Consider the following 23704-nt stretch of genomic DNA (forward strand, 5'->3'; position numbering starts at 1 on the left):
AGACACTATGTTATCTTTGAAGTGGTCTTTGCCTCAAGTTTGAAGCTTGAAGATGGTCATAATAATGGATAAGGGCTGCCAAACTTTTGGTTCTCATTCAGGAATGGTGATAAATCATTGAAAAACTATGTTGACCTGCATCTCTAATTTCATAAATATCTACATAAATTTCACATAAAAACTTAGAAAGTCTCCTTCGACTCAATAAGCCATGATAAAGTAAGCTTGCTTTTCATCTAAGTGGGCCTAAGAAGGTACCAATCCACATTTTCCAGTACACCTCCTCCCAAATTCTACACTTCTGTCAAATTGTCCTAGCCCAAGTTCCTGCAAAAAGCAAGGTGCTCCCTGTCTCCCTGTCTCTTAGCGCGCAGAGTTTCATCCCAGGAACACCCTCCACCTCACCTCCTCAGGTTATATCAGTTCCTTTTGATCCAGTTTAAAGGTCACCAGAGACGACCTTACTTAGAAGCCTTCCTCCATACCCTCAGGCAGAAGTATTGGCCTTCTTAGCACTTGGTCCCTAACATGTTTGTCTTGTAAGTGGGCTGTTGTCTTCCAGTCAATCCATCTTCAGGTTCACCCTTCCGTTCCCCAGCCCATCCCAGCGACAGGGACGAAGGCCTAGTTCTCTTGGGTGCCCTGTGCCTTGCATGTAGTAGATGCACAATAAATGGTCATAAGAGGTATGACACTTTGTGCTCTAGTGCTGGGGAAAACAGAAGAGAGAAAGCCGTTTGTCTGCTTCCCCGCCGCCCAGGCCCAACCCAGTGAGGCAGCTGATGAGCCCGCGTGCCTCTAGCCACCCCCGCAGCACGCAGCGACCAGTCACGGTTGTTGGAAATTCCAGCGCGTGCAGACGCGGGGCTGGGCGGGGGCGGGGGAACTCGTGGAGTGAGCCTGTGACGTTTGGGGGCGTGTCACCGGGAGGCCCCGCCCCTCTCCCTCGCCCTCTCTCGCGGGTCGGGGTTACATGGCGGCGACTGCGGCAAAGCGAGAGCCTCGGAGACTCCGCTGCCGCCAGCACAGCCGGAGACCTGAGCCGACACTGGGGGCTGTCCGCGGGCCCCGCACTCCCTCGATGAGTCGGAGAAGTCCCGTGAGTGTGTGTGTGTACGTGTGTTGGGCGCGCCGGCGGGGCGGCTCGGGAGGGCGCCGCGGCGGGCCCGGCAGTGGCAGAGCCGGCTCCCTCCTCCATTGTATGTGACCCTCTGGCGGCCGCTGCTCAACAAAGGCGCTTTTGTTCCATCTCTCACCCGCCCCCGGCCCGCCTGCCGACTCGCCAGCTTGGGCCTGGCCGGCGTGTCCCCGCGCGGCCGGTGGGCCGGGGGTCCCCGCGTGGGGCCGGCAAAGCGGCTGGCGCGCCCCTCCCACCCGGCACGCCCCTCGCCGGCAGTGGGTCTGGGCCGCGCCCGCCCTTCCCAGAGCCCAGCTTGCTGGTTGCAGCACCTCCACCCGCTCTTGGGTCCGCGGGTTCGAAGCCCAGCCGAGCGGCGAGTTAGGGGCGGCGGCTGGGAGGGGCGTCCCGGAGAGCATGAGGTGGCGCGGAGTCTGGCCTTTCTGGCACGCTGCCTGTCGAACTGCTCCCGCGTCTCCTCCCCCATCCCATTCCAGTGACTCGGCCTCAGCTGACTCCGGCCGGGCAAAGTCTCCAGTGCACTCTGCAAATTGCGTAGCGCGCACCACTTAACCGGCTTGTCTTGGAGCCCTGAAGTCCTCTGCCCAAGTTTTGAGTCTAGCCATAAATGAGATACAGAAAACTCGTGAGTCGGAATTCTTAATTTCCTACCCTCTTCTGCTGCAGCTTTTCCTTAGCCACTTTCGGGACATTGAGCGGTGGTCTGTGAAAGTACCCAAATGAAAAACTTATTTTTTATCAGTTCACTAAAAAGGGACTTCACTGTGCATTTTTATCTGATTTGGTGAGGTGCACAGAAAAGTAGAGGTCTTTTGTTCCTGGTTTTAGTAATGAGACGCGACTGATTCAGGTGTTAGGTGGGAGTTCTATGAAGCAGGATCTTTTTGATTCCTGTTTTTTTTCTTTTGCTTGCTTATTGGAAAAAGTCCAGTGAAGGGAACTGGTGATGTGGACTTGGAAGCCTACTGCATTTGCAGCAAAATTCGTGTTCTTTCCTTCAGTGGTAAAAATGCCTTTAAAAGTCAGACTCAGTATTAACTTTTTTAAAAAAAAACGGATACAAGATTTTTTGAAAAAAGTTAACAAGGGACAAAATGAAGCGTAAACAGCTTCAGAGTAATTTTCTGATTGCTTGATTCTTTTTTGCCTTATTTTTTTAAGTTCTCATTAGACGTAGCCTCTCTTTCAACACTGGGAAACTGAGATGGGAAGAGTAATCTGACTAGGTGAATGTAGGGTCCGAAGAGGGAATTGCCGCTATATTTCTCTTAGGAACGTCAGATTTTTAATGTCAAAAAATAATTTTGAATTGGTTGGAAGAAACTTTACATATTTTTGGCATTCAATTCAAACATATTTATGCGGGACTTGCTGTGTGCCAAGACATGTGAAGTCCTTTCACACACATATATGCTACATCACTTAATGAGTATTGTCTTATGAAACTTGTAATATTGCTTATTGGTGTTCTACATTCAGTAATTGCTGTCATCTAGAAAAAGCCAGATTTGAGCAGGATATGTTTTATCATCTATTCTAGATCATTACTATTCAGGGGAAAAAAGAAAAACAAAAAACCTCTGGGAAATGGAGAATTGTTTATAAAATTTTTATATATCATCATAATTTGGAGTTCATTTGTTTGCAGAGGAGGATTAAAAGTAGCTTTTGACCACTATCTGTAATTAAGAATCTAGAGAAGATTGATTTGAAGATCAGTTAATTTTGCAATAGAAAAAGCACATGTTCTAATGACAAGTGCTAGTACTAAATGTGTTTCAGTGTTTTGCATGTTCATTTAAGCATCGTGAGAATTCATAACTGACAAAATGGTAAGGTTTGCTGACTCAGGGTACATTGCTGAAGGGGATGGGGTCGGGTAGGAGGAAGCTTGAAGTGCGGCAAGTCTTGAGTTGGTGATGATGACTCATCCTGCCCACGGACTGCTACGTGGCCTTTTTTTATACACTGTATTTTTTTAAATGATAGGCTAAAATGTTTGTCCACATTACAGTTCTCTCTCTCTCAGGAGTAGCTGCAATTTCTCTAAAAACAAAATTACTTCTTAAATTGCATTTTTTAAAGATTGTATATCCTACAGGTGGAATTTTATAATGTTTGTTGAGAGGAAAGGCAAAATTAACTGGTCAGTTCCTACAAGTAAATGTTTGATCCTAATTGAGAGAGACTTGTTACAGATTATTTACAAAGGACAGATAGTACTTTTATGGTGTGGGTAGACATTAACCTTTTGTTTTCATTGGTAATGAAAACAAATAACTTTGTAAAAGTTATCTTTAAAAATATGTAGAAATTAGTTTAAATGAGTAAGTGGTAAAGGTAGAATATAGTTCACGTGAATATGAGCTTTTCATTCTGGTGGAATTTATACATAGTGCTTTCTCCTGATCTGTATGAGTTTTTAGTTTTAATGAAGACAACTTGAAGTAGGTATTGTTATAGGCACTGTTTTTCATCAGTCTTTTTAAAAGATATGTTGGCTCTACAGTTCCATATTTAGGACATACACTGAAATTTGGTATTAAAATATTTTGACTGATTCTAAAAAGCAACTGTTTAAACTGATTGGCTTAAAATAAGACTGAGAAGAAAAAGATTGAGAATAGCAGTTTGTTTTAAAAATGAGAATAGAAAACTCCTATGTACACTATTTTCTCAAAGTGACTTCCTTGAAGAGTTTTGTGGGCAATAAAGTGTATTGTTAATGTGAATTAAATCTTTGGAGAGGTTTTGGAAAAACATTGCATGATTTATATAGAGGAACTTTAATAAAGTTTAACTTAAACTTTAAAATATATTTCCTACTAAAGAAAATATAAAAATATAAATATAAATGTGTTACAGATTTTCAAAGCATCCTATCACTTAGAAGTTGAACAAGTACTTCCTGTGTATGTGTTTTTAAGAATATAGGTAATTAGCTATCATACATAATTCAGAATTTATAAACAAACTGGATATCTTAGCTTTTTTACTGTGAGGTATATTGCCTTATGAAATGTTTAGCCTTACCACTGCTATCTGGCTCCGTGTTCATGTTGCCCACTTGAACCATGTGTTTTTCTAGGGCCCCTGTCAACATAGAAAGAAGATGCCTCAAAAGCAAATTCTTTGTGGCATTGTTGCCTGTCTCCTGTCAGCTCCTTCAGCCTGTTTTGTGGGCAGTTACATTACTCTACAGCCTGCCAGTGTTTTGGGGATTTTGATCAGTTTCATGGCTCACAGTCATGACTTACAAAAACAACAATAATGTTATTATAGTTAATGGCCTTTTCCAGGGAGTTGCTTTTCATGTGAGACTGATGCTTTTAAGGTAACTGTATAGACTGTATCCAGCATTGTTTTTTTATCCATGAACTGCATATTTGGAAAATACAAGGTGTCACTCTGATAGTTTTTAGAAGTATGTCTTTCATACATGCCAGCTTTTTAAATCCACTTCAGAAAAGTTGTACAGAGATTGAAAGTTTATATAGCAAATAACATTTTTAAATTTGATATGTCTTTGCATGGGGAAAAATGACATCACAAAAATTGTTTGTTAGAATTCTAGCATTTACTTTAGGGAAGACACTGCCTCTGCAGAGAGTATGAAATCTCCATGAATTTAATTCTGTACAACCAAAAAAACTGTAAAATGTTAGTGTATACAGAGAGGTCATGGGCATTATCTTGCTCCTGGTATATCATTTGACAACTGAAGAAACAGGTGCACAGAGATCTAAGACTTTGGTACTCAGAGTGTGGTTTCTGGACCAGCAGTGTTAGCATCACATGGCAGTTTGTTAGAAGTGCAGAATCTTGACCCCATCTTATGACCTACTGAATTAGAATCTACATTTTAGCAGGATTTGCAGATGATTCAAAATGTACATTTTTAGAAGCACTGCGAAGCGATATATATATAGTTGCTCAGCTGATTAGTGATCGATTTGGAAAAGCCAGGTCTTGGGTTGCCCTTTCCATTGGCCCTCCTGAAAAAGCCAAAAGGAAAATTGAAGATCTAATCACTGTCCAACAAGATTTTCTGTGATGATTAAAGGATTCTGTGCTGTCCAGTGAGGTAGCCACTAGCCACAGGTGACTATTGGGCACTTGACAGGTGGTGTACCTGAGGAACTGAATTTTTAATTTTCTTTAATTTATATTTAAGTAGCAGCAGTGGCTACCATACTGGACGGCACAAATCTGGATGATCTTACCCACACAAAATATAAAATAACCTAAGCTGTAATTTAATAACTGATTAGGCTCAGTTTAATAATTTCTGTCTTCATTTACAACTGGAGAGATGGTAGGTTTCTACTTACTTTTCTATGATGCTCAGATATTATTTAATACTTACGGTAAAGCAATGCCAGTTTTCTGATAACTCCTGTGTTCGGTAAAGTGATAACCTAAGTTATAAGAATGTACATTTTCCCTCTTGTCTCAATAAAGGTATTTTCCACTGGATTAAAACATTTAAAAATAGCTGTTAAATAAGTGATTCTTAACTATCTTTGTGGATAGTATTGAGGGGACAGTTTTTGCTGTTGGCCTAGTACCTCCAGGCTTGTTGGCACTAGTAGATGGCTATACCAGATTGGTATGTCACTTGTTATTTATTTCCAGGTACAGAAGCATTTGAGTGGTTCTTAATCTAGCACCTTATGGAGTAGGGGTATTCTAATTTTCGAGTAAGTCAGTAGGCCTGTGTTCAGATCTTGACCTTCTCTAAATGTGTGATTTCAGTGAAGTTGCTTTACCCCTCAGGGCATCAGTGCTCTTGCTTGTAAAATGAGACTTGCAAGGTAATGTTTGGGAATAACAGAAATAATTTGTTACTTAGAACATGCCTGGCTCTTAATAGGTACTCAATAAGTATGAATTACCTTCCCTTTTTCTACTACTTAGCTTTTAAAGCTTTCTGTAGTTTAGCCTATGCTTCGGATTCCAACCAGGTTTAAGATATATCCTGATTTTAGGTTTCATTGTTTCTATAATTTCGGGCCTTGCTTCACTTGTGTTGTATCATTTGTAGGTTTCTCCACTTGTGCTCTGGATTCCTTCTCCAATTTTTCTTTTTCTGTTGGGTCATTTTTAGTAGTATACAAATATGCCCCAAAGTTACACTGTCCAATATCGTAGCCACATTTCAGTTGTTCAGTAGCTATATGTGGCTGTTGGCTACCTTACTGGACAGTGGAGATACAGAAATCTCTTAACAGACCCTCTCATGGTTCCACGTTCTTATCCTTTGGCTATTGTCTCATTTCTTTCATCTTCTTTCAAGCAAATTTTTATGAGTTGTCTTTGTATGCTCTTTCTACTTTCCTTTGCTCTTCAACCTACTCCAGCACCATCTCACCACTGAAATTGTTCTAGGCAAGGTTACCAGTGAATTACACTTACCAAACCCACATCTTGCTGTAGCATTCAGTATTATTGACCAGTATTTTCTGCCCATCTGCTTGCTTCTTTTAGCTTATGAGACATAGTCTTTGTTTTTCTCCTACCTCATATCTTGTCATACTACTTTAGAATCTTCTATCCTCTTCCTGCCTCTAAGAATTGGCATATCCCAGAGTTTAGTCCTGGACTTTTTTCCCTTCTCTTTCTAAATTCTTTCCCTACGCGGTCTCATTCAACTTACTGTTTTAAATGCAATGTATATGTGGATAAGTCTCAATTTATGTTTCTGGTTTTGACTTCTTGGTTGAGCTCTGGACACATTATTCATTTGCCTGCTTCCTATTACCACTCATTTATGTAAATGATCTAATAGACTGAAGAGTTCCAAAATAAAACTTTCTCCCGTTTTATTCTTCTCTTAGTCTTCCCAATCTCAGTAATTGGAACCTAGGAGTTATCCCTGAATCCTCTTGGTTCCTTATGTCTCATATCTACTCGATCATCGGTTTTTCTTGGTCTCTAAAATATCATTTGAATCTGTCTCCTATTTGACATCTTCATTTCTACCAGCCTAGTCTCAGCCACCATCATCTCATAGGCCTACTGAAATAGCTTTTAACTGATCTCAGTTCATCCTCTTTTCAGTCACCAGAATCATCTTTTAAAAATGTAAATTAAACCACACCAAAGTTTTCATTATCTCTTAATTATGAAATTTAAAATCCTGTCTTATGTGTTCTTTCAACCTATCCAGTCTTATCTCCACTTAGTTCCCACTGCCTCTCCTCAAGACTCTGTGGGTACACTGGCTTCTTTTCTTTTCCTTCAAAATATCGAGTTCTGTCTTTGTTCTTCCCTCTGTTTGTGATGCTCTTCTCCCATCTCTTAGCAGTGCTGGTATGTTCTCCTCATTCAGGTTTCAGCTTCTTAGATGGCCATTTCCCAGCTATCCAGTCATAGCACTTGGCCAAATCTGAAATTATTAGTTTACTTATTAGTCATTCTTCACTAGAATGTAAACTCTTTGGAAGTAGAAGAACCTTAACTGTCTTATTGTCCGCTGTGCCATTAAACAGTGCCTTGCACATGTCACATGCTCAGTGACTTTTTGTAGACTAGATAAAATAGTTGATTCCTTTCAACTTCTAAAGGGTTGTATTGGGTTGGCCAAAAAGTCTCTATGGTGTTTTCCATGAAATAAAAGACACATTTTTAATTTTCACCAGTAACTTTATTGATTTGGATATTTGGAGTATGTCGGCTATATCCCACTGTTGGCTTCTAGTGGGTAGAGACCAGGGGTGCTGCCAAAATGTCAGTAGTACCAAGAGACTTCACAAACCACATGGACATGTTTGATCAGTCACAGTATCTTTTTCACACACTGCACCAATCTTTTTTTTTTGCATTTTGGTTGTGTTTTTACCTTTTTTGAAATAATAAAGCATAATATGCTGAAAATGTTGCATATTTTCTTCCATCTTCATTATTAAAATGGCTGAACAAAAATTCACCAGTTTTGATAAGTTTTTTTTAAAAGATTTTATTTATTTATTTTTAGGGAGGGGAGGGAGGGAGAGAGAGAGAGAGAGAGGGAGGGAGGGAGAGGGAGAGGGAGAGGGAGGGAGGGAGAGAGAGAGAGAAACATCAGTGTGCGGTTGCTGGGGGTTATGGCCTGCAACCCAGGAATGTACCCTGGCTGGGAATTGAACCTGGGACACTTTGGTTCCCAGCCTGCGCTCAATCCACTGAGCTACACCAGCCAGGGGATAAGTTTTTTTTTTTTTTAATGCACGCCAGTATGACAGTTGTCCCAATACTGTCTAACAGAATTGTTTTGAGTGAAGTTTAAGACAACTGAATACTACTAGAGCCATTGTATGGAAAGAAGGTAATGGACTTTCTGGCCAACCCAGTTGTTAATGTAACATGGGATTCTGGAATGCTTTTTTTCCCCTTTCAAGTATATTATTGGTACAGTGGCAGAAACTTAGCAGGATCTGAGTGTTAGTTGGTTGTACTATACCAGTATTAACTTCATGATACTTAAAAAAAAATTTTTTTTTAAGATTTTTTATTTATTTATTTTTAGGGAGGGAAGGGAGGGAGGGGGGGGGAGAGAGAGAGAGAGAAACAGAGAGAAACATCAGTGTGTGGTTGCTGGGGGTTATGGCCTGCAACCCAGGAATGTACCCTGGCTGGGAATTGAACCTGGGACACTTTGGTTCCCAGCCCGCGCTCAATCCACTGAGCTACACCAGCCAGGGCTTTAAAAAATTTTTTTAAGAAAGATTTTATTTACTTATTTTTAAAGATTTTATTTATTTATTTTAGAGAGGGGAAGGGACGGAGAAAGAGAGGGAGAGAAACATCAATGTGTGGTTGCCTCTCATGCGCCCCTTGTTAGGGACCTGGCCTGCAACCCAGGCATGTTCCCTGACTGGGAATCAAACTGACAACTGTTTGGTTCGTAGACTGGCGCTCAGTCTACTGAGCCACACCAGCCAGGGCAGATTTTATTTATTGTTAGAGAGAGGGGAAGGGAGGGAGAAAGAGAGGGAGATAAACATCAATCCATTGCCTCTTACATGCCCCCAACCAGGGATCTGGCCTGCAACCCGGGCACGTGCCCTGACTGGGAATCGAACTGGCGATGTTCTGGTTCACAGGCTGGTGCTCAATCCACTGAGCCACAACAGCTAGGGCTAATTTTCCGATATTGATTATTATATTTGGTTATGCAGAATGTTCCGCCAGAAATACACTCTACTCTTAAAGGGTTGGGGGGGGTGCATGTGTACTGCATTTGTCAATTAAAAAGTTACATTATTGCTTGAGAGAAGATCATGGGCTTTGGTTTAAAAACCTGAAGTTCAAATCCTGGTTCTCTCACTGATGTGTGATCTTGAATGCATTATTTAAATTTCCTAGAATAAAGATCTTATGACCCATCTTACAGTGTTGTTAGAAGGACTTAGTGTAAGAGTATATGCCCAGCACAATGCTTCACACATAATAATGTACTTAATAAAGTTTGCTGTTCCTTATATTCTTTTTTTTTTGCTCCTTATATTTTTTTAAAATTCAAATAGTAAAAAAATTTATTGTTCAGTCTTAGCTGGTGTGGCTCAATGGATTGAGTGCCAGCCTGCAAACCAAATGGTTGCTGGTTTGATTCCCAGTTAGGGTACATGCCTGGGTTGTGGGTCAGGTCCCTGGTAGGGGGCACACAAGAGGCAACCACATATTGATGTTTCTCTCCCTCTCTTTCTCCCTCCCTTCTCTCTCTAAAAATAAATAAAATCTTTAAAAAAATTTTATTGTTCAGTACTATGGCTTTCTTTACAATATAAACAAATATGTTTAAAAATTAATTGCTTTTATAATTGTTCATAATGTGTTATAACTATCAACTAAATATGTTCTTTATATCTTCAAGTTAGAATTTTGGGCCCATATTCTATAACATAATTTTTTAATATCTTCAAACTGTATACTTTTAAAGCAGAAAGTAGAACCCCTTGAAATTATTTCAATTAAAATATGTACATGTATCCTCCTGCCTGGTGTGGCTCAGTCGATTGAGTGCCAGCCTGCAAACCACAGGTTCGCAGGTTGATTCCCAGTCAGGGCACATGCCTGGGTGGCAGGCCCGGCCCCCTATAGGGGGCGCATGACTCCTACTCTCTCACTCTCTCTCTCCCTTCCCTTCTCTCTAAAACTAAATAAATCAAACCTTAAAAAAAATATGTACATCTATCCTGCTTCACATGGTTAATTACCATTTCCTTTGGAATTGCCAATGAATCTGTGATATTTAAATGTTTAGTAGTTTTATTATTATTGATGTAAAAGTACATAAAAACTACATGGCAAAATAAATCATTGCTTAAAATTGGTGTTTGATTTAGTTTTCTCTCTTTTCCTTTACTCCTCATTGATGGACATGTTATCAGTAAACATAATGATCAGAAAAGAGAAGTGTTTAAAGATGACCCATGAGCCTTTCATTAATTGTAGTTTGTTTTAAATACTAAAGTTACTTTACCAATACTGTAAACTTTACAATTGCATGATTCAGTTTGCTCTCTTTTATTTTGTCTTATATTTTACTTGTATCAACACGTGTGCTATAAATCCGTGATACATTATTTTTGGCTTTAAACAACAGTCTCTTAGAGATATTTAAACATGTGGGTAGATTTTTTAAGACTTAATATTTTTCAGTAATTTACCCTTTCTTGTTTGGGATTTTGTTCCTTTCTGAATACCAATGGATGTCATTTTCCTTCAGCCTAAAGAACTTCTTTTAGCATTTCTTGTAGTGTAAATCTGCTGCAGACAAATTCTTTCTGCTTTTGAGTCTTTGAAAATGTCTTTAATTTATCTTCAGTTTTGAAATAGATTTCCTTAGATATAGAATTATGGATTGATTTAGTTTCTCTTTTCTTTTTGGTGTTTCAAAGATAATGTTCTATTCTCTTCTGGCTTTCAATACTTCTAGTGAATACTAGTAAACATTAAATGGGGAATCAAACCAGCAACCTTTCAGTTCACAGGCTGGCACTCAATCCACTGAGCCACACCAGCCAAGGCTGCCTGTTATCTCTTATATGCTTCTGCCCTATTAATTTTCTGAACCTTGGGGCTTTCTGCTTTTCAGCCTTAGCTTCCAGCTCTTTGGAGTGCTTGGACGTTTCCTTTGTTTTCCAATCCCACCTCAGTTTTTCTTTACCTCATGTTTTTGCTGTATTTCTTTGCTTTACATTCAGAATGCCTCAGAGGGGTTTATCTCATGCTTTCTGTTTTTGTCCCCACCTTTAGAGGGTAGCTGCCTTGGACCTGGTGGTGGCCCATATGCTTCATGAGATTCTCTCAACTTCCCTGACTTGGCCTTAGACTTGTGCACTTGTTGAAGACTCATGGGAAAGAGTTGGCAGGTGAACCTCCTCTGAATTGTAATCTGTTATCTGAATCCACATGCAGCCATTAAAAGTTGGTTATAAATTTGGTTGGTTTCTTCTTAATCCTGTTAGTGGAAAATTTCCGTTTTTTGTTTGTTTGTTTGTTTGTTTTTAACAATTTGCCAGGAATGAGAACAGCCATGGTCTCTTCTCTTATGAAGGACTTGGCATTTTCTGGAATTTATTTAGATTTCTTTGCATCCTTAGCTTTTTGATGGTTTTTAAAAAAACTGATTTTGTAGCTTATCCATCTTGTCATGGTTTATAGGGCAAGAGTAATGATGTCTTTCACCTTTCCGCATTCTACTTAGAAATGGAAATCCTGAGCCTTTCATTAAAACTATAAAATTTCAGAGCTGGAAAAGACTATAGAAATCATATAGTTTAGCTACATCATTTACCTGATGAGAAACTGAGACCTAGGATCGTGAAATGCTTTGATTGCCAACTGATTAACTGATTAGTCACGGATCCTGGTTAGACGTCAGATCCTAGATTTTTTATTTATTTTTAGAGACAGGAAAGGAGGGAGAGAGAAACATCAATTGCGAGACAGACATCCATTGATTGCTTCTCACACGACCCCAAATGGGGACCTGGCTCACAACCCAGGCATGTGCCCTGACTGGGAATCAAACTGGCAACCTTTTGGTTCAAAGGCTGGCACTCAATCAACTGAGCCACAACAGCCAGGGCTAGATGTTAGATCTTTTTGACTTGTGTTTTTTTCTTTTAATACGAGCTTAGTAAAATCAGATAGGAATTTTTCAAAGTGATGCACTGTAGTGTGAATCTGATGGTAAACTTACACTCTCTCTCTCTCTCTCTCTCTTTTTAAGCTTTGTTCAGATCTGGGGAAAATGAGAAACAAAGGAGGAAAGATATTCCGGAAAAGCTAGATGCCATTTTGAAATCACTTTTTAGAATTGGGAATTCTGTAACCAGTCATGTGGTTCTCTCCATTTGATCAGAGTCCAAAAATGTTTTGCATGGTCTTGTACAGTGTAGCCTCCCTTCAGACCCTCAACAGGGTTAGATGAAAAATGACAGCAGTTGTATTTGATACGCAGTCTGGAAAGCTGTGGTGCTAGATGCTGTAGACCCTGCTAAGATGCACTGAAAAAGAGTAAAATCAGTAATGTCAAGGTCTTGTGTATCTTTATGATACCTATGTATTATATGAACTGATAGGACTTTTTATAGAATTTTACTTCCTGGTTGTATAGGACACTGTTTCAGTGGCACAGCTCCTTCCCATTACCTCAACAAAACAAAACAGGCTATAACAAACTGAAGTGTGTGGGGTTTTTATTTTTTTCCCAGTCTGAGTGGGTTGAAATCAGTTGCTTTTGTGTGTGTTGGCAGACAGACTTATGTGTTCACCGTAGGGCACAAGTGGCAAACACAAGGCCCGAGGGCTGAATCCGGCTCCACCTTGTTTTATCTGGCCTGGCACCTTGTTTCTACCTGGCAGCAGCGCCAAGTTCCTTACCCCTAGCTAAGGAGTAGTTATATTTATACAGTCCTAAAATTACATTTGGCCCTTTGAAGGCAACCACCAGGCTGATGTGGCCCCCAGTGAAAATGAGTTTGACACCCCTGCCATAGGGTATAGCTCCTGGGGGAATGCCTAAAAAAGAAAGTACCATATCTAGGGGTCATCACTGATGTTTCCCCATGGTAGGTCAGAATGTGATCAGATTCTGAAAAAGTTGTGGGTAGAGGTTATCTTTTCTGAAAATTCCTACTATCAAAGAGCATATACTTTATATACTAATTCATTCAGGACAGGCTTTTTCTTTTTTAATCCTCACCTGAGGATATATCTATTGCTTTCAGAGAGAGAGAAAGAGAGAATCCATCAATGTAAGAGAGAAACATTGATTAGTTGCCTCTTGTGTGCATTCCAACCAGGGATCAAACCCATAACCTTTCTGGTGCATGGGATGATGTTCCAACCAACTGAGCCACCTGGCCAGGGCCATTCAGTACAGTTAAGTTGCCTTCTAAGTACCAGGTACTATGCTCAGAAAATATCAGTAAAACTACTCAGTACTTAGTCCCAAACCTTTTATTTTAAAATAGTGCTATAGGACTTCAGCCAAAATGGAGGCATAAGTGGATACACTTTGCCTCCTCACACAACCAAAAGAAGGACAATGAATAATTTAAAAACAAAAAATAACCAGAACTGCCAGAAAACTGAACTGTATGGAAGTTCGATGACCAAGAAATTAAAAAAGAAACATTCACCCAGACTGGTAGGAGGGGTGGAGATGAGCAGCCACGGGGACAGGACTCAGGGCAAGGCAGTGGCTGGAGGCCTGGGCAGCTGCTGGCAGACCGGAACAGGCAGGGTAGTGGCTGGCGGACTGAGTGGTCCTACATTTGTGTGTGGGTAACTGGGAAGAACAACTGGGGTGCAAGACAGACTGAGCAACCCAGGGTTCTGGCACGGGAAATAAAGCCTCATAACCTCTGGCTGTAAAAACCTATGGGGGTTGCTTCAGTGGTAGGGGAAACTCCCAGCCTCATAGGAGAGTTTGTTGGAGAGGGCCCGGGGTCTTAGAACGTACACAGACCCACCCACCTGGAAATCAGCACCAGAAGGGACTAATTTGATTGTGGGTAGCAGGGGAAGTGACTGAAAACTCGCCAGAGCTGAGCAAACAGCATTATCCCCTCTCTGACCCCTCCCCCACATATAACGCCATGCCACAGCAATATGGGTTGCCCCACCCTGGTGAATAACTAAGCCTCTACTCCTTACAACATAACAGGTGCACCGAGAAAAAGAAAATATGGCCCTAATGAAAGAACAGATCAAAGCTCCAATAATAGACCTAAGCGATGAAGGGAGAGCCAACTTAACAGATGCAGTGTTCAAAACACTGGTAATCAGGATGCTCACAGAAATGTCTGAGTATGGTCACAAAATGGAGGAAAAAGTGAAGGCTATAAAAAGTGAAATGGAAGAGAAATGTACCAGGAACCAACAGTGAAGGGAAGAAAACCAGGACTCAAATCAATGGTTTGGAGCAGAAGGAAGAAAGAAACATTCAAACAGAACAGAATGAAGAAACAAGAATTCAAACAAAAATGAGGAGAGGCTTTAGAACTTCTGGGACAACTTTAAATGTTACAACATCTGAATCATAGAGGTGCCAAGAAGGAGAAGAGGAAGAGCAAGAAATGGAAAACTTATTTTAAAAAAAAGTGAAGGAGAACTTCCCCAATGTAGCAAAGGAAATAAACTTCCAGGAAGTCCAGGAAGCTCAGAGAGTCCCAGAGAAGTTGGACCCAAGGAGGCACACATCAAGGCACATCATAATTACATTACCCAAGATTAAAGATAAAGAGAGAATCTTAAAAGCAGCAAGAGAAAAGGAGACAGTTACATACAAAGGATTTCCCATGAGACTATCAGCTGATTTCTCAAAAGAAACCTTGCAGGCAAGGAGAGGCTAGAAAGAAGTATTTGAAGTCATGAAAGGCAGGACTTACATCCAAGATTGCTCTATCCAATAAACTTATCATTTAGAATGGAAGGGCAGATAAAGTGCTTCCCAGATAAGGTCAAGTTAAAGGACTTCATCATCACCAAGCCCTTTATTATATGAAATGTTAAAGGGATTTATCTAAGAAAAGGAAGAAGATCAAAACTATGAACAGTAAAATGACAACAAACTCACAACTATCAACACCTGAACCTAAAAAATAAAACAAAATAAAATAAAAACAAAGCAAACACCCAGAACAGGAACAGAACCACAGAAATGGACATCACATGGAGGGTTATCAATGAGGACGGGGAGGAGGGAGGATGGGGAAAAGGTACAAGGAATAAGAAGAATAAATGGTAGGTACAAAATAGACAGGGCAGTTAAGAATAGTATGGGAAATAGAGACGCCAAAGAATTTTTATGTACAACCCGTGGACATGAACTAATGGGAGGTGGGATGTGGGTGGGAGGGGGTTGCAGGGCAGAGGGGAAAAGAGTGGGGGAAATGGGACAACTGTAATAACATAATCAAGAAAATATATTAAAAAGTAAAATTTTTTATTTTATTCAGCAAAGGGGAAGGTCATGGTGCCTGGAAAATAATCTGAAGAATAGGGATTAAATTAAATTAGATTGGGGAAGATGGCCAAGACAAGAAAAAGAAAATGCTATTAGAAAAAAGAGGAGAAAGATTAGTAGGACAGGGAAGAATCTACTACAGTGCTCTAACAGGGCACAGTCAGTGAGGTTAGGCTTTTGTTTTGTTTTTTGATCAGCTCCTGCTCTACCTTAATGCCTAAAACAAGGCCTGACATTTGGTAAGCACTCAATAAGGTGTTTTTTTTTTTTTCACATTTATTTTTAGAAAGAGGGGTTTGGAGGGAGAAAGAGAGGGAAAGAGACATCGATGTGAGAAACATCGGTTGCTTCTTGTAGGTGCCCTGATGGGGGATCAAACCCACAACCCAGGTATGTGCCCTGACAGTGAGTCGAACCTGTAACCCTTCACTCTGTGTGATGTTGCCCAAGTAGTTGTGCCACACCAGTCAGGGCCTTAATACAGTTTTTTTGAGTAAAAATGTAATGGATGGATGGAAGAATGAAATGTTTTACTCAAAGTTGTTCAAAGCATCTTGGTTCTCTCTGCTTTGGGGCCATGGTGGGATTGCATTTCCCTTCTCCTTGAAGTAGGTGTTACTGTGTGATCAGAGGTGAATAAAATGTGAATACAAGTGAAATGTATTATTTTTGGATGTAAGTTTTTGGCACCAGTGATATATTTCCATCTTTTCTTTGGGGCACATTGAGTTGCAATGGTAGTATTGATGGTGGCTACTTTGACATTCTGGATGACAGCTTTGTGGGGCTTGTTGCATGAGCAAGACTTAATAAGTCACTGAGATTTTGGGGTTATTTGTTACTAACCTATCCTGACTGCTACAGAAATTTCTACTAATTTTTGTTTGTTGGAATCCTCAGATATCCAAAGGTACTTGAAGAAGGAGGCTGTCTACATGTCTCCTGCATGTATATTTACTCCAATGTTTCCTTAACGTTAGGAGAGGAGTCAGAAATGAAGGCTTGGGTAAGAAGTAGATCAGAGAGGAGATGAAGGGTTATTATAATTGTTTTTAAATGCCTAGCCATAAATTTGTAGAAGGGATTGTCTGTTTATTCAGTTTAGAATGGCTTCAGTCACATTTCTGCTGTTCTGGGTATATCATCATAATTGCTTGGGAACAAAAATCTGTGAAATAAAAGACTTATACTGTGCTTTCATAGATCGATTTTTAGAATTGGAAGGGTCTGTAGAGATGCTTTGACTATCCTGTTTATATGGTCTGTGAAGTACTGATAATTCCAGTATGGATATCCTAGAGTAAATGGAAACGAGATATGAGCATCAAAATAAACACAGTGGCATTTACTTTATAATGGCTTTTTGAAGAAAGGCAAATTAAAATGGATTTTGGCGAAGACTCAGACAATTTAAGCATGGAGGTTGGAAATGGAAGAGAAGTTTTGAAAATTTGGATACTGTGCAGCCTTGTAATCATCTGTTTTTAATTTTGAAAGTTTCTGGAACTAGCAGTAGTTAGTAGTTCCTGGTAGCAGGCAAAGCCTGTTGGGCTTTGGTGTTTTAATTTAAGGTCTTCCCTCCCACTCCAGGTTCCTAAGATCATTCACTGACACTAATTTATTTGCACTCTAGGCCTCTTTGAAGTCCAAATCCTGAGACAGGTTCCTGATAACTCCTAGGACTGACTATTCTACATTAGCAGCCAGGGCATTGTCAAGAATACATATGAGCAGGCAGTTAAGCTGTAGCTTTTGGCTTTCTGTGCCCTAGTAACTTAGTAGTTTTAATGAGAGCCTGAGATGTGATTTTAGGGAAGGGTGAATTTCCTATAACAACACCTCTCTGTGCCAGGGTTAGGAGACAGCCCTGGGTGACTATAAGTAGAGCTAAACCTTTCCCTTCTCTCCAGTAGCAGCTGGGTTTTGGCTGAGATGTGAGGCTGGCTGGATTCCAGTTAACTCAAATTACTCACTTGACCCTGGAGAAGAGCAAAATAGGCAAGAGCTGTTGAGGAGAGAGGAGGGGGAGACCTGTCAGCAAGTGTGATCAGGCCAGATGACCCTCATCAGCATTTAACCTGAGAAGCTGCGGAGTGGAAGAGGGAAGAGAGACCAGAAAAGTAACCTTTATGTTTAAGGCCCTCATCTTAAACTTGCTTTGCACATCCAGGCTCCCTTATGACACAGGCCAAGTTGTAACTGGATAAGAAAGGAAAGAAAACCCATTTTATATAGAATGGGGGTGATGGGGCAGAGTGAAGTTATTCTATCTTATATTTTTTCATTTGCATTTTATAACTTTATTTCATGCACTTAGGGTTGACTCAGAATACCTGTGTTTCTCTTGGTCTGGGGGCTGGGCTAAATTACAAGAAAGCAGGAGTAAATTTACGGAAGAAAGGAATGCTTGAAGAGACAGTTGTGTCTAATGCAGTTTCAGGGAACTGTCTCATAAATGTAGGAAGTTGCTGCCCAGCATGGGCTACACAAAGAGCTTTTACCTCCATGTTATGGTGGATCACTGAAAGAAGACCACTGGTAGAGCACAAAGCCCACTGCATTCTTATAAACCATTCTCTGTACTTTGTATTCATCAAATTGTTAAAAACAAAGCAGCATTGACCTAATTAAAGCTTAATTAATGATCTCTCTCTAAGCAGCACAGTATTGGCACTAGGTTAGTAGTAATGGATAACATTTGGCAGTAGAGAAATTGGAAGGATGCTAGGAAGGGCCATTTTAAGTTACTGTGCTATCTTAGTGTTCCTTTTCTTCCCTTGAAGTGTGTGGAAAGTACAAAAGGAATATGGAACCTCAGATCTTTCTCGAGCTTGAACTTTGCTTTTATGAAGTTAAACATGAAAGATGGTGGTGAAAATGGTATAAATAGGACATTTCTAGAGGTTATTGATGTGGATGGAGGATGCTCTGACCAGTAATTTGCTGGTGGAGTAGAGTTGTACCTGCTTGCTTTAGTGATGCCAAGGAGCTCCATGATTGATGTGAAAGATGGAGGTGGTTGGAGAGATCAGGAATTGGAATATACCGGTAACTGCTATAAGGGTCAAGGTGTGATAAGGATAAGGAGAAAGCTGTTTTCATGGTCACTAAGTGAGCATGGGAGGCTTCTGCATTTTTTTTTTTGACTCTTAAAGGCGCACACACACATCCTGACTTCCCTAATTAGGTCAGCTCCCCCAGTGTGTGGGCTTTCATAGCATCCTGTACCATCCCTTGGTACCGTACCACTATTCCCTTTGCATTCCCCTTTTTGCTGTGTTACTTTATTGTTTGTCTCCAACCATACTGTAAACTCCATGAGGGCAGGGCTCAAGTTTATTTTTACTTACCATTTTATCTCTGGTTCCTAGTACAGTATATTGACAGGTACATAATACGTAATTAGCAAATACTTGCTGAATGGAGTGTGACTAAATTTGAAACATTTACTGGACCTACTTTATCGTGCAGAAGTATAACATTACCTCCAACTTACTAATTAAGGTGGGCTTACTTTCTAAGCTCTCGAATGAAAAGGTGCTCCAGTAGCTTTTGGTCTAATGGATATTGAAAGACTTTGAAGAATACTACTCAGAATAATGAGGCAGATCACTGGGGAAGCAGTTATTGTCAATAATGGTTTCTTTTTTCCCCAACTTTTTTGATTGTCACAGTCCTCACTGTCTAGTGGAATTACAGTTTTGTTGATAAATGTTACGATCTCTCTTTAGAATGGTCTCATATTTCTGAAGTCTGTTGACTTTCAGTATAGTCATTGTCTGAATCTATTGATATAATGAGGACTCAGCAATTCTCAGCATAGACACAGGCTCCTACCTTACCCTAATGATGAAGTTTTACCCACTCTCTGCCCTTATAAGTGCTGATCAGTCATTGAGATTTCTGAAAAGGCATTTTCACCCTTTTACTTGTTTCCAGTCTGTGATGTTTCTTGGTCTCGCAAAAATTTAAAGGGGGCAAATATGGATGGGGAGGGGTTCTTGAGAAAGATCTTTCTCATGTCTCACTCTAATCTGGCTGCAGTTCCTACTATAGTGCTATTCTGTCAGATAATATTGGTGTCATTTTTGACAAAGCGTTATTTGTGCTTGACTATGATTGCTCTATTAGTGAAGTAGAAACTTAAGAGAGTACTGAGAGATTTTATTGTTCTTACGTCAAGTTTATAGAATTGACTTAAAAAGGTATATTTATCAGAAAAACTCAACTGAGCTTTAAGGAATTGTCTACATTAGGGCAGGAAAGCAGGTGTGAATAATCACCCTATTTCAGGTGGAAACTAGAAATAAAAATTTCAAACTACTGGAGCTTTTGAAAAATACTGCTTTTCTAGGATATTTGGTAGAAAATAAGAACTGTCAACATGTATACAAATAGGAAATTTGACAGAGGGCATACAGTATTAATTAAAGCCCTTTACAAATCTGAAGCATTTTTTTAAAGTCAAAAGTTTATTTGCAAACTTTAGCTTTTCAGTGCTTTACTACCAATAGACTGACAAGCTACAGAATTTTTAGGAGTCTGCTTTTTTTAAGTGTGATTTCTGAAAAGCCCACAAAAACTTTCAGAGGAAACCATCTCTGTCATAATAAAACAAAGAAAGCTATTGTACTATTGCCGTCCTTCACAATATTAAGCAGATACAAGAAGCGCCCATATTTGTTAATAGATCTCAGGGATAGTAAATACTAATTTTTGTTAAATAAAGCTGCTGCCATCAGGATCGTTTATCTACTTAGTCTCTGAGTTATTAGTATCATCAGTTTCTCTTTTACACAGTAATTTTTCATGTTTGTTGATTTCTCAAAATTGAAGATTTGTTCAGATTGAGGCAAGTGCTCTTACCATATTATATTTTTTAGAATATTGTATTTCCACATGTGAAGTGTGTAGGAATATGAAGCAGGTGGGAAATTAAGCCAGATTCCCTGTTGAATTATACAAAAGCTTTCCTGCTGTGAAACAGCTGATGTGTTTGAGAGTCTCAGTGGTTCTCTTAAGCCACAGCTGAAGGTGATTGAAGTTCTCATTGTCTTTAAATGATTGGCCCTTTGAATAAAGGAATTCTGCATCTGTATCACCTATTTAGATCAAAAGTCAGCAACAGGAAGCTTTTCCATTTAGGGGTTAGGCTGTATTACTTGCATATACATTTAAATGAGCTACTACCTTGGCCTCCTAGCTGTTTCTCTGGGATGCATACTCACCTTCAGTGCTAGTCCCTCTGTCTGGAACAGTTACTCCTACATAACATCCCTGAGGCCCATCCACTCCTGAACTTCCTACTGTAGAGCTTTGTTGCAGTACCACCAGAGAGGCATTCCCTAACCAACCCCTTGCTCCCTTTCTTTATTTTTCCCATACCACTTACTGCCTCTGACATCTGTACATCTGTGTGTTTTTGCTTGTCAACCTATTTCCCCCCACTATAATATGAGCTCTTCACATATGTACCACTCAGCTCTATAAGATTCTAATAATTTGTCATACTTCAGTTTTTCAAGAAGAAATAATACATTGGAGATATATTTTTAAGTGTCCTGTGTGATACTATTCTGATCATAATCCCTTCCCTTATTCTTCAAGAAAATTACTATGAATTTGTTATCAATCTCATGTATGTTTTTTATACTTTGGGTCATATGTATGCAACCATAAAATAACATTATTTTGCGTACTTATGAACCTGATATAACTGGTTTCAGCATGCACATTTCCATCTGCAATTTACTTTTTAAATTTAGTGTATATTTAGTGATTTCAACCATCTTTATTCAGTTTTTTATTATATAGTAGTTCACTAAATGAATTTTTGTGTATTCTATTGTTGAAAGTTTAGCTGTCTTTAATATTTTGCTACTACAAGAAAAGTGAGCATTTTGTATGTTGTCAAGCATTTCAGTAGGAAGTGCTCCTTGAAGGGAAATTGCCAAGTCAAATGGAGTGTTTATTCTTTTATGTTACTAATGTTTTAACCATCAAAAAATTCTGAAGAATTCTGTAAAAATATTCTGAACTTCCCTTCCTTTACTTACTGGCTTTTAAGAATTAATACAACCTAATGAGCCTAAATATTACAAAGAACCTAGTGTGGTGAGATCTGGAGTCTGAGCCAACCCATGGGAATTACTTACAACACAGATAGCTATTTCTGATTAAAGGTAATCTTAACGTTTAGTGACTATAAAATAAGTTGAATGTACCAGTAGTAGTTTATAGCTAAATGCCCAATTCATGTCATTTACAGAGTTGAAGAAAAGAGCATTTCCTGCAATGTTAACTATTTTCCTTTTTTCTTATCCCCTAGGTTGTATCAGAGTAAGATGGACGGTAGTTTTGACTGTGATTGTGGTGAGCTGGAGCCACCTGATCACTAACAAAAGACATCTGTTAACCAACAGCTGCCAGGGCTTCCTGTTGAAATATACAGCAACAAAGGAAGAAAAGAAGCAAAACAGAAATAGTGCTTACTGGCACCTTAGAACGATGCTGCTCAGGACCAGTCCAACACTGAATGTATCTGCACTGTGAGGAGAATGTTCATAGAAGCCTGTTGTGTGCATATTTATTCACATTTTTGTTAAATGTTAAATCGTTTAGCACAGTAAATCTGAGTGCATAGTATGTCATTTCATTCCGTTTGAGTTTCTCGAGTGTTTTCTTTAGATGTCTGCAGAGTTGCTGCCCCTTTCTTGAACTATGAGTACTGCAATCTATTTAATTCTCAATATGAGGAGAGCTTTTTGAGCTTTAAATCTAAGGGGAACTCAACGGGCCTGGTTGGCATATGCAATGAACATCAAGAAACCATCTTGCTGTGGAAGCAAAATTATTTTTCTTCTCCCTTTTTGAAAGATCTTTCCTTTTGATGCCAGTTTTCTTCCTTGTTTACACAAGTTCAACAATTGGAAAGGAAAAGGCAATAGTAAGAATTTCAAAATGGCAGAGAAATTTGAAAGTCTCATGAACATTCATGGTTTTGATCTGGGCTCTAGGTATATGGACTTAAAACCATTGGGTTGTGGAGGCAATGGCTTGGTTTTTTCTGCTGTAGACAATGACTGTGACAAAAGAGTAGCCATCAAGAAAATTGTCCTTACTGATCCCCAGAGTGTCAAACATGCTCTACGTGAAATCAAAATTATTAGAAGACTTGACCATGATAACATTGTGAAAGTGTTTGAAATTCTTGGTCCTAGTGGAAGCCAGTTAACAGATGATGTGGGCTCTCTTACCGAACAGAACAGTGTTTACATTGTTCAGGAGTATATGGAGACAGACTTGGCTAATGTGCTAGAGCAGGGCCCTTTACTGGAGGAGCATGCCCGGCTTTTCATGTATCAGCTGCTACGTGGGCTCAAATATATTCACTCTGCAAACGTACTGCACAGAGATCTCAAACCAGCTAATCTTTTCATTAACACTGAAGACTTGGTGCTGAAGATAGGTGACTTTGGTCTTGCGCGGATCATGGATCCCCATTATTCCCATAAGGTACGTGGAAAGCCAGCTGAGACAGACCTTTACTTGTACATCATTAGAAATAGGTACTTTTGTATTTCCTTTACATATTGGTGGCAGAGTTTCTAGTTAGTTGTATTAAACTTTACACAGTACCTTTTCTTCTGATAGAGATCTTTCATTCACAATCTCCTGTGTTTGAAATGAAGATTGAGTTGGTTTCTAATTAAATACAAATTCCTAAAAATGTATGGTTATTTATTATAATTGAAATTCTCCCTTATTTAAAAGTAAAATACATTCTTATGTATTTAGGGCAAAAGTGTAGTCTTACCTAAAGGTAAGAGAAGATGCTATTTCAAATTTTAGGTCTTTGTTTCTTTGATTTTATAAAATAGGCAGTAATACTAGCCAAAAGAATTCATAGTAGCTTTGCCTTAGGTAACTTGCTTTTGTACAAGAAGTTAATATTTTCCAAGTCAAACCCTGGTCTTTTAGTTTTCAAATGAAATGATGTACAGGACTCTGATGTTTAAAATATAAAAGTGGAGCTGCTTTGGTTATAAAGTACCCCTAGGAGTCCTGCTTGCTTGGCTGCCATAGCACGTGTCTAAAATCTTTTC

At 39.5% G+C, this 23704-nt stretch overlaps 1 protein-coding gene across 4 annotated transcripts in view; it reads left to right on the top strand.

The window, feature by feature from the left end:
• Positions 1-944: 944 nt before the first annotated feature.
• Positions 945-23704, top strand: part of MAPK6 (mitogen-activated protein kinase 6) — a 41024-nt gene continuing 18264 nt past the window's right edge. The window contains exons 1-4 of one of the 4 annotated variants that reach the window (XM_045822963.1): positions 945-1099; positions 1615-1763; positions 11378-11493; positions 21928-23114. In XM_045822963.1, the coding sequence (XP_045678919.1) occupies positions 22560-23114 (555 nt within the window). In that variant the 5' untranslated portion in view covers positions 945-1099; positions 1615-1763; positions 11378-11493; positions 21928-22559. The remainder of the gene's footprint in view (positions 1100-1614; positions 1764-11377; positions 11494-21927; positions 23115-23704) is intronic. The other 3 variants (XM_045822962.1, XM_045822964.1, XM_045822961.1) reach the window with 3 other exon arrangements.

The sequence above is a fragment of the Phyllostomus hastatus genome, unplaced genomic scaffold (assembly GCF_019186645.2).
Source record: "Phyllostomus hastatus isolate PE091 unplaced genomic scaffold, TTU_PhHast_1.1 phas_scaffold_501, whole genome shotgun sequence".
NCBI classification, from domain to species: Eukaryota; Metazoa; Chordata; class Mammalia; order Chiroptera; family Phyllostomidae; genus Phyllostomus; species Phyllostomus hastatus.